The 11,544-nt window shown below is 47.1% G+C and overlaps 1 protein-coding gene across 1 annotated transcript; it reads left to right on the top strand.

Annotated features, from left to right (window-relative positions):
- Position 1: 1 nt before the first annotated feature.
- On the top strand, positions 2-10,867 carry LOC8038398 (dihydropteridine reductase). The gene is made up of 3 exons (XM_029967004.3): positions 2-82; positions 7,376-7,643; positions 9,564-10,867. Exons 2-3 carry the CDS (start codon positions 7,431-7,433, stop codon positions 10,071-10,073), a joined length of 723 nt encoding a protein of 240 aa, XP_029822864.1. The 5' UTR covers positions 2-82; positions 7,376-7,430; the 3' UTR covers positions 10,074-10,867.
- The last annotated feature ends 677 nt before the right edge of the window (positions 10,868-11,544 follow it).

The raw sequence follows: 11,544 nt of genomic DNA, 5'->3' as shown, positions 1-11,544 counted from the left end.
GGTTGACATCAGTTTTTTCTGGATTGACGGATCGAGGACGATTGCTCGCCTGCTCGAAGAATATCAAGAAATTTCATCCCAGGTATGATCTGCGTTCCACGAAAGGCTTTTAGACTATCAGTATTCTTGCCCTGAATTTCTGAATTGCTTACTCTAGAAACAATTCGTGTTTGTCTGGCGTTCTAGCAAGTTATCGTTACCCGTAAATTCCAAACTTCGAGAGAGAGTGGGAGTGGATACACCCTTTTAGTGGCAGTCAAACTCCTTGATAAGATATATAGTATTTCCATGTTCAAAAATTTGTCGCGGAACCCTTGAACCTGTTTGGCTTACAAAATTTGGTCTACTGCAGTAAGGGAATGCATATTTTCGGCAGTGTTGTAAGCCATTCTCTCAACCTGTTGAATATCTCGTATGGCCGCCTGTCGAGGAAAGGGGAAGAATTTGATTGGTCGATTCTTCGTAGACGTAATAGAAACACAAAGAAGCAACGAATCAGGTCGTCCGATCGGTCGCCCTCGCGTAGGAGGGAGAGAATGTTTTAAATTGCCCGCAATTACTGACTGGACTACGTGACGCCTTCGTTCCTGAAATGTGACGCGTCAACACACGTAAACCAAAGCAAGGGGCCTACCATAGCACCGAGTGTGTGCACTTGGACGGGCGTGTAATGCCCGCTCGCAGTTGCCTTACCCTCCCGGGTTAGACCAATAAACAAACAAAACAAACAAGCAAGACATCGATAATGTAATAATAACTAAAACGTCCAATGGAGTTTGATTCGGTGTCTTATTTCTTGGCCGGCAATTCGTGATACTAAATTCCGGCGCGCATGTATTATTTTTCATTACTTGCACTGCCCTGGAACTACCAGGTATCCGTAAAGGCGTGATTTGCGTTTATGATCGTGAATTAGCCACGCCAAATTTGCGGGACCCTGCTTGATTCAAATCAAACCTCCCCCCCCCCCCCCCCCTAACAAAAAAAAAAAAAAAAAAAAAAAGAAGAGTGTAACCTGTTTTTTTTTTTTTTTTTTTTTTTTTTTAGCACCAGATTTTGGGAAGGTGAAACGTCTTGCAGACGATAGTAATATTTATCGCAACTGACTTATATTTAGGTGCATTGAGGTGCTGGGTAAAGCGCATCTGAAAAGTATTAGAAGTAAAGCACGGAGTAAATGAGAGGTCATGTATTTTAATTAAAGAAGTAAGTACACCGGACACAATGTACTTGAAGTAAAGTAGCATAAATACAATGTACTCTCAAGTAAAGTAGCATAAATACAATGTCCTTTCAAGTAAAGTTCACATAATTTTTAACACGACCTTTCATGACGTCTTTTCATTCCCCTACACAGTGTTAAAAAAAAAAAAAACGGTATGCATTGTCAGAGGGGTAATTGGAGGTGGCAAGACATCATTTTGGTATACAAGTTTAACAAGACCAAATTTGGGCTATGTACTTTCTTCGGAAAGTATCCGAGAAAAAAAAAAAGAAAAACATTGTAAATTCAAGTGCATACTCAAAGAGTCTATTTGAAGTCCAACACTGCTTGTTAACTAGCATTTATAGTCCGTTGTGAGGGAAAGGAAAACCGGGGAGGAGGAAGCAGACAGAACCAACAAAACGCTGGAGAGAGGAGGAGGTTTCCCCCTCTCCCCTGCAGCGTTCCGTCTGCTTCTCCCTCCCCAGACTTCCTTTCCCTCGTCCTCCCTTCTTCAGCTGTAACTTATTATATTGGACATATGACATCACCCCAGTTTTAAAACAATAGGCATATTCACCGTCAAGAGTATTCCCGTGAAGTGCGCTGCGCTTTATAGCATAATGAAATTTAGATTTCGCATTTCACATACTTTGATTAGGAGGCTCAAGTACAACGAAACATGATAGTTCATCTATAATCTTTAAGACTATAAATTTGACACTAAAAAAAAAAAAAAAAAAAGAAACTGAAATAAAGAAATTGGATTATTTCGATTACATTTTTCGAGCGCAGCTCTTAGGCGCCCGTTTCCGGCCTGAGTGGCAATGCCGTCGCCGTCGGCGTAACCGCGCGTTGCATTATGGGACGTTTCCCATAATGACGTCACACGTGACGTCACGAGGGTTACGAGTGACGTCACTCGAGACCAGTGCGTTGCAGTATGGGACGTTTCCCATAATGCAACGCGCGGAGGAGGAGGAGGAGAGGGTACGGAGGAAAAGGGGCATACCCTCCCTCCTGTCCGTACCCTCCTCTCCTCCTGCTTAAGAGTGGGAAATTTCCCGCTAAATGGCAGGGGAGCAGGAGAGGAAAGGGAGAGGAGAGTACGGAAAAGAGGCTATGCCTCTCCTCCTCCTCTGTACCCTCCCCTCCTCGTCCTCAAAAGCTGCGCTCTATTTCGGCATTACAGAGAATTGTAAACGTATACATTTTTTTTAATCCTGTTACAAATATGAAGTGTTACCACTTTTTTCCTTTAAAAAGATTTGATGTGATTGCATATGTATTTTTTTATTATATTATTCTTCTCTCAAAATACAAATGTGGTTACTCATAAACAAAATACAATAAAACATATATATATATATATATATTTTTTTTTTTTTTAACAATGTGTGCTTTAAAACAGGGACAAAAGGAGAGGCACAGAGCACGAAGCGATACATATTGTGTCCCTCTCTTTTTGTTCTTGTTTTACGGCGCACATTGTTTAAAGCAGGGTGTCGAACCGGAACCGAACCGAACCGAAAACCGGAACCGAACCGGTATTTGTTCCGGAACTGAACCCGAACCCGAACCGTTATATTGTTATCGTGATGAACCCGAACCGGAACTGAACCGGAAAAAAAATAACGGTTACCGGCTCATGTCAAAACGGTTCGGCCACGCGCTGTTGACAATGAATGTGCTATCAATGCCATTTGTTTTTTAAGTGCCGTCAACTGACACACACCTCGCTTACATATTTTTCTTCTCCACTCAGTCTTAGAAATATAAACGCTGCATCCATGAATCTTGACAAACGCTGCATCCATGAATCTTGACATAGGAACCAGTATTGCGCTGGTCGCGGCTTGCACGGAAAAAAAAAAATTAAAAGGCTGTGCAAAAAAAAAAAAAAAAAAATCGCGTCACGGGATTTTATTTTCCTACAATCTCGTAAATCCTAAATGCTGCTGTGTGCTCATTCCATAACACGTTTCTAAAACGCGCGAGTGCTTGAAGCTTGCTTCCATCGGAATGAGAAAAGAAAAGGCTGTGGAGTTTGATAATAATGCATCCGGTCTCGTATAGGCACTTAGAAGCTAACATATTTGTAAGACAGCGAACTCCTCTATTTTAATATTTATCCTATTACGTCCTTCTGGCGTTGCGTTCGGTGAAGTGTTTTTCATATTCCGTATCTTGTTTAATGAAAACTTCTTTAAAGGTCTACTTTGAGTTACCGAAGGCTAGTTCAAATAAAAAAAGCTGTATTTTCTCCCCACTGTTCCTTCCATTGCTTACACGCCGAGGTGGCGGGATAGTTAGCGAGTTCTACTTGTAAGTGGGTTTGTGAAAAGGTGGCGGATTTTACAGCTACTGCGTCGGACCCAATTAGATGAAGTCCGAATGCGTAAACGTCGGTGAGGTAACCTTTGAGTGCACATAAAGAAACCATTCCTGGTAGAAATCCCTGAGCCTTACGCTACGATGTATCCAGTTTCGTATGTGCTGATTTCATATGTTTTATTTGTAATTTATTTTGGTGTTTCAATTTGTCATTTATAATTTCCGAACCGGTTCGCGAACCGGTTCAGCGCCCCGAACCGGTTCGCGAACCGGTTCGCGGATCGAATTAGTCGAACCGGAACTGAACCGGAACAAAATAAATTTACCTGAACCTGAACCGTAACCGAACCCGTATTTTTTTCGGTTCGACACACTGGTTTAAAGAATCGTGCACAAAAGAGCCCACCCGCACGCACGCGCACATACACGCACACACACACACGCGCGCACACACACGCGCACACACAACGGCAGCCATCGGAACAAGTATTTGTCGTATAGACAACGCGGCACGCAATGCAAGAGGTAGCTTCGCGAAGCAAGCATGAGTTGCTGTTTTCCCTATGTTCTGCTCGTTTTGGTTGCTGCACGGAATCGTTGCAAATGTGTGAGCCTGCAGCCTTAACCGTCAGCACATACCAAGTGTTCCATTTTAATTCGAACAGCTTTAATAGAAAAAAAAAAAAAAATATCCGTAGAAGATGCACTAATACAGTTTGGGCCGGTTAGTTTTAATAAACGACTAGGGAGACATCATATAGGTGGCTTATGTTTGAGATAAGTCGGATAATTAACTCAGCTTCCTTAACTAACTTTTAATTTGTAAAAATAATCATATTGTTTCCATTAGGAACATGCTGAGCATAATCGAAAATCATTATATTGGTCGATTTTAGAACGACTTGAAGCTCGTGGGAAACTCGGGGGTGCATCAAAGTTACCACTCGTGAAGCAGGCGCAAAGCAGTAGCGAAACGCGATGATAATCAAGTCATCCGCGTTTTGCCGCTGCTAGCTTTGCGCCTGCAGCACGAGTGATAACTTTGATGCACCCCCGAGTTTCCCACGAGCTTCAAGCTCTAAAATTGGCTGAAATTGTGGTTTTTGATTATGCTCAGCATGTTCCTAATTAAAATCATATTATTGTTTTTCTAATTAAAATGTTAATTAGGGATGTTTAGTTAATTATCCGACTTGTCGCAAAGATAAGCCACCTATATGATGTCTCCCTAGTCGTATATTATAACTTACCTGCCCAAACTGTATTAGTGCATCTTCTACGGATTTTTTGTAATAAAGCTGTTCGAATTAAAATGGAACACCGTTATATATATATACATACAGGGTGTTTCTTTTTTTTATTCTTTCACATTTGTTTAAAAAAAAGCCGTGAAATCTACAGTTATGCGGTTTGTGCAGGTGAGTTATACGGCCAGGGGAACATAGTATAGGAAGATAGTCGCAACTATCAGTCGGCTAACTAAGTAAAGTTTCTTAATGAAAATTTTAATTCGAGCAAATAGACATATAGTTCTAATTAGAAACTTGCTGAGCATCATCGAAAACCACTAAATCAACTCTTTTTATAAGGATATCACGTCGGAGCAGCATTTTACGGCGTTCTGTAAAAACGCTTCATTTGAACGCGTTTCTAGATTTCGGTTTCTTATCGGAGCACATCTTTTCGCCCGCGGTCCTGCTCCCCGGTGGTCGCGGCGCGAAGCCACCCCCTCGCCTCCCTCGTAGAATGGAGGGAAGTAGGGCGGATGTGTGTTGGCGCGTCGCAGCCACTGGGGAGCAGAGGCCAGATTCATAAAAAACCTCTTACCTACGACAACTTAGCTACGAAGTTCGTAAAGTTACGATCATCGTAAGATGAGGCGAGAACGGTATTCACAAACGCGTTCTTAAGTGAGAGGAGGAAAGTTACGACCTTTTACGGAGAAACGATGACTTCCGGTGCTGTTGCTATGGCAACGGCGTCTTCGGCAGAACGAACCAATTAGAGAGCTAGGCATATAGTTCGGAGCACGTGGATTTTTAATAACAAACACAGGCTAACCACTCGTTGATAGACAGCTCTGTGTATGTCCTGTCCTGTCTGTGTGTAAACGTGTTGTGTTCAAGCTCATTCTCATAAACACGGGCGACCTTTCCACCACCGCTTGTCTGGGGTTCGTGTCCGTGCAGTGGTATATCGACGCTAACACGATTTAAACGCTTCGTTGACTGCTACAAACTCGATCGCTACGAAGTCAACACAACTGTCATCGTTGGTAAAAGCCCCGTGCCAGTCGTTTCCAAAGCGACGTAGAAGGAAACAAACCGCCGCGGCGTTTTTCACGGCCTCGGAAATGCAGGTGTGAGCCGATGTTCAAAAAGATACGTTTGAACTACGAGAGTGTCAGCAAGAGTCACGCAAATACCTGTTCACACTGAACAGACGCGTGCGTTTGATTGAAGTGCTGGATTCAGACCGCGTTTCGGTAAGCGCCTCGGGACCGATCTTCTACGATTGCACCTCGATACTGACGTGACACTCGGCAAAGAAAGGTTGGACCGGCATCGCGTAGCTCCCACAAACCGATAAAGCTCGACAGTTAAAAATGGCATACTAATAACAAAGTGTACATACCGTGTTGCGAAGGTAATCCATACGGCGTTTATTTGAGCTCTATATCACACAAAACAAGGAGATAGAATCGAGGAGTCCCTTTTCGACGACAGCGTTCGTCACCGCTGCCTCGGAAAACAAGGCGATCGAGATGATAAGGGGAATCGGTTGACCTCTGAAATTTAGTTCAGCTATCAAACTATTCATACGGGGAGGGTCCACGAGGGTCGCACGGGCAGATTCCATTCAGCAAGCCAGCCGGTCGTGGGCAGACGGTCTTGGCCAAGGACCGTCTGAGCAATGCTGCGCCGGAACGGGACGGAGTGCCTGCTAGGCCTATATATTCTGCCGAGCTCGCTTGGTCGGTGGGATCGTCGCCTTTGTTGCCATTTCCGGGTGTCTGTGGATCCAGCGATCATGTTCGTCGTGGTCGGTTTCAAGTACGTTTTACTTTCTTCTTGCTGCTTGAAGTCGGGACGCGTGAGAAGCGCACGTAGAAAAATAAACGTCCGTGGGTCGTTGCGACCGCGGCGCTGTCGGCCATGCTGATTTGATCGTAAGAAGTGCGTAAGACAGCTTCGGAGCTGTCGTAGGATTTTGTCGTAACCTGTGCAAAAGTTACGACAATTTCGTTTCGAGAATACGGATTTTCTCTTAACTTTGTCGTACGCATTTTTTTCGTCGTAAGTTCGCTTTGAGAATCCGGCCTCAGGACCGCGGGCGAGAAGATGCGCTAAAAAGAGTTAATTTAGTGGTTTTCGATGATGCTCAGCAAGTTTCTAATTGGAACCATATGTCTAATTGCTCTAATTAAGAAGTTAATTAAGAAATTTTACTTAATTAGCCGACTGGTAGTTCCGACTACCTCTCTGTACTATGTCCCCCTGGTCGTATAACTCACCTGCACAAACAGCAGAAGTGTAGCTTTCACGGATTTTTTTAAACAAATGTGAAAGAATAAAAAGAAAGAAAAAAAAACGCCCTGTATATAACAACAACAACTTATTGAATTTGTTTTCTTTTATCCGGCGGGCGGGCCGTTGTACGATAAAGGGAGCTTCATAAAACTCCGTCTGGGACGGTTCCATCCCCCCTTTCCCGCCTTGATACCAAAGCGCTCTCCCCCTTCCCTTCCCCCGTCATAGCAGAAACAGCCAAGAACAGCAATAAGAAACGAAAAAACAAAAAAACGTTGCGATAATCTTTGACGCGGTCCGTCTGCAGCGTCGTCTCTAGTCTCATCAGTCGACATCCGCGAGCAGAAGCAGCAGAGGGCACCATGGCATCGACGGCAGGACGTGTGCTGGTGTACGGCGGCAAGGGAGCGCTGGGCAGCTCGATCGTGTCCCTGTTCCGGCAGCACAAGTGGTGGGTGGGCTGCGTGGACCACTTCGCCAACGAAGAGGCCGACGCCAACATCTTCGTCGAGTCGAGCGACTCGTGGACCAAGCAGCACGATGCCGTGCTCCAGGCGGTGGCCAAGGCGCTCCAGGTGGGTCTGGGGGCCGGACGCGCGTGCCGTTGCCGTTTTGCGTCCACCGCGAATGAACTAATCTGTAAGCTGCCTCGGTGGTTCCGAGGCACAGCGCCGGCCTACGAACCCCACGTGGTGGGTTCGAATCCCGACTAAGCCAGTCACTCACAGTGAACGCGCCGCGATCCTGCTTTTTCTTTTGTGATTGGTTGGTTTCCGGGGAGAGCAAACCCAAAAGACGACAAGCGCCGTGACGAGGTACAGTCTCCTACAATATGAAAGACCCACTGGGAGCGCGTGACCGGGACGGCGGCGGGCGGAGGCGGTGCGCACGCTTCAGGCGATTGCCTTCTGCTTTGGGGGGAGGACGCTCACACGGAGCTTGACCGGGCCTCAACGCGCTTTTGGTTTTGGTTTAGCGGAAGAGCGCGCTTCATCGCCGTCATGCCCAGAGATATGGTCACGATCGCTCGAAACGAGATAGTCATCGTCTTTTTATTAGTTCTTTCTGGTGTAAAATGTCAGAACCGGCACGGCCAAATAAAGAAATATTGAAGTTATACCTTAGTCCTATGTTTGAAATATGAGATTTGTCGAAGAGCACATTCATTGGTTAGAAGGATGTCGCGGATCTCGCGCTTTAACGGAGAAGAATCACCTTGGCTCCGGTAAGTCTCCTTCGGACAGCAATTGCGGCGTTAGAGAGACATAACCGTGGCATGACGCTGACGAATTGCTCTCCGCCGCGTAACCGAAATTGATAGGCTTGCGTTGCGCTTTAGCTGAGCTGGGCGAGTCCTCCCCTCAGGGTAGAATGGAATCGCCCGGAGCACGCACAGCGACCCCGCTAGCCACAGTCTCGGCCACGCGCTCCCAGGGGGTCTTTCTTATTGCAGGAGACTGTACTTTTGGCTCTGCTTGATTGGCTCCATCGGGAAAAAAAAGTCGCGTCCCTACAGATGGTGCTTGTAAACGCAGAGTAATGTTCGTTATCGTTAAAGGGACCATGAATGATGAAACGATATATCTACTTCGGCTACGAATAAATGCTTCACGTTCATACAGCAACAAGGAATCGGTTTTTATTTCACGAAAAAAAGGTGGGGCTCAAAACGCATGTCAGGGCACAAAAAGTGATGCTCAAATGTGAGACTTAAACGCACGAAAAGTGCGTTTGAGCCTCGCATTCCTACTCTAAAACTCCTCGCTCTCCCTTTCCCCGAAAAAAGAGTTTCTCTTCCCCTCTCCATCGAAGGCTTATCTCTTGCAGCACCTCCTACATAATAATAGGGCATACGTCTCAACACTATGCTGATGCAGCGCACTCTTGTTTAGTTCCTTACACGAGCGAATGCCTCTTTAGGCGACGTCAGCTTTCCAAATTCGCTGTGTACTCCTGGCAACAGATAATCCGCGGCATAGGTCGGCCAGAGTTTGAACATGGCCGGGTCATAACTCTCAGAAGTAGTAAAACAGAAAACGAAAGACAAAGGTGCAGTCAATGGCTTCAGAACGCCACACGCCACGTGTGAAATTTGATGGGGTCCCAACACCGGAAAAGTCGTACGGCTCCCCATCTATTTCACGATCGCTCCATAGTCTGTTGCAGGTTAAGAAAAGCATGGTGTAGCTCCTCCCACAAAGTCCTCCACTCTTTCCACTTTAGCAGGGCGAACGCTGGACAGGAGGATACCTCCATTGATGGCGAGCAGAGAGCTTTGTGGGGAATGCCTTCTATTCTTGACCTGCAACAACAGACAAAACCCACCGCCAACTTGGCTCAGTGTTGAGCTTGTGTAACGTGTTATCCCGAAGGAGATGCGATCGAGATCTAGGCCCCTAATTTCAACCCTCAACAAGAAAGTTGGCGAGACATCGTCGACTTTCTCTCCGAGTGTCCGTCTTAAAGCCCTCACTCAGATCCCATCTCCCCCCCAGGGTGACAAGGTGGATGCCGTCATCTGCGTGGCCGGAGGTTGGGTGGGCGGCAACTGCGCGTCCGCCGACTTCGCCCACCAGTGCGACTCCATGTGGAAGTCTAGCGTCTGGACGTCGGCCATCGCCGCGGGCCTGGCCGCCCACCACCTCAAGGAAGGCGGCCTGCTGGCCCTCACGGGGGCCCAGGCCGCCCTCAAGCCCACGCCCGGCATGATCGGCTACGGCATGGCCAAGGCCGCCGTCCACCACCTTGTGGGCAGTCTGGCCGGCGCCAAGAGCGGGCTGCCCAAGGCGGCTTCCGTGGTGGCGCTGCTGCCGGTGACGCTGGACACGCCGGCCAACCGGAACGCCATGCCCAAGGCCAACTTCGGGTCTTGGACGCCGCTCAGCTTTGTGGCCGAGACGCTGTTCAAGTGGACCAGTGGATCGGAGAGGCCCTCTAGCGGCAGCCTCGTCCAGCTGGAGACTAAGGAGGGCAATACCTCCTTGACCATCGCCAGCCCAATGTAGTTGACCACTTCTGTACGCGGTTTCACCTTACGATGAACCGGGGCGGACGTTAGGGGCCATCCCAGCCAATCCGGCTCTAGGAGAGTATCATCACCACGCGTGTTGCTGCGCTTCTCCCAAAGGTCATGTGACATTCACACGGCATTTGGCTTACATGGCTTGTAGCGTATGCCGCGGTCCACCGCAAAGTGAGTAAATGCTGTTACCAGAAAGAATGGCTAAGCTCCTTTCAAAGTATCCGTGTAACTGCCATATCGCTGGGGCCGTTCCTGTGTGATGTACTGGTTATTATCGTCCATCGTGCCAAGGATGGTTCACCGCCTCTCAACATGTTTTTTATTCTGTAGGTGGGAGTGGACCATTGAGATGTTCCGATTAACCATCCGGAATCTTAAGAATGTCCGAATAAATTATCAGTAATCTCTGGAATTAACTCTAGAAGCAGGACGAGGACTTTCTGAAGTGACCTGGATGGGCCATCAGAATGTCCTTATGAAGCCGCTACTGAACCATCGGAAGTTCCGGGCGAATCAATCCGGGTCTCTGGAAGGTCCCGATGAACGAGCTTGTCCCGAAGAATCGTCGGGAGTTTCCGCGAGGTCTTCGGGTGTGAGGGCAAGCGAGCAAGAGTGTGGTTAGGGGAGGCTCGTATTTCCGTTTGCTGGTTGGCGGTGATGTTAATTCTCGTAAAACGCGGGCACAACTCCAGCCTGCATTTGTGCTCGTGCAAGTGTGTGCTCCGTGAAACTATAGTTACTATGCAGCTACGAAATAATAAAACCCGTTTGGTGTAAGAACGTGCCTCATTTAATATTATTAAATGCGTTATCATTTATTGCCCTGGTGCTTGCAGCCTTCGTTCGTTTGAACAGTCCTAATTTGGTCTATAGGCTAGTTATGCGGCGCGGCAGCGTGGTGCGCGGTTCCCAGTGTGCTCTTTCGCTCCGCTCGTCCGCTCGTTACGTGCTGTTTCCAAAAAGGAAAGCGTCTTTTGGCAAGCTTCCAGTGACGTGCCCCCCGGAAGCGGGAGAGGAGGGGATCGAGCGGCCGTGGAACAACGTACGCTACAACGTAAAATCGAAGCGCAGCGACACCGTTTGCGCGAAACCGCCGACAGCCGGGAGAACAGACTGCCCTCCGAAGACTACATACAGTACGCGGACTGTTGCGATATTCACATTCCCATTATTTTCGCGGAATTTGAATCCCTGCGCTAAATGCTAACGCACTGCGTCGAGAATCATCTTAGTGGCAGCGGCGATTTCGGCACAATTTTTACTATTTTAATATTTCGAAAACTCGCTGTTGCTTTATGAAGGAGAAAAAAGAAAAGTACAAAGCGACATCACAGTGTCGCTTGTTTCAATTATTCTGGTTCCACCCTTTCATGTCAGACTGTCTTTTGACTTGGACGAATTATTTTGTATATATACATAATGTCGGAAATATGTGTTACATGAAAGAATGTCCC

The sequence above is a fragment of the Ixodes scapularis genome, unplaced genomic scaffold, assembly GCF_016920785.2.
Source record: "Ixodes scapularis isolate PalLabHiFi unplaced genomic scaffold, ASM1692078v2 PGA_scaffold8__174_contigs__length_109621045, whole genome shotgun sequence".
Taxonomy (NCBI): domain Eukaryota; kingdom Metazoa; phylum Arthropoda; class Arachnida; order Ixodida; family Ixodidae; genus Ixodes; species Ixodes scapularis.
This window is presented reverse-complemented; position numbering and strand designations above follow the sequence as displayed.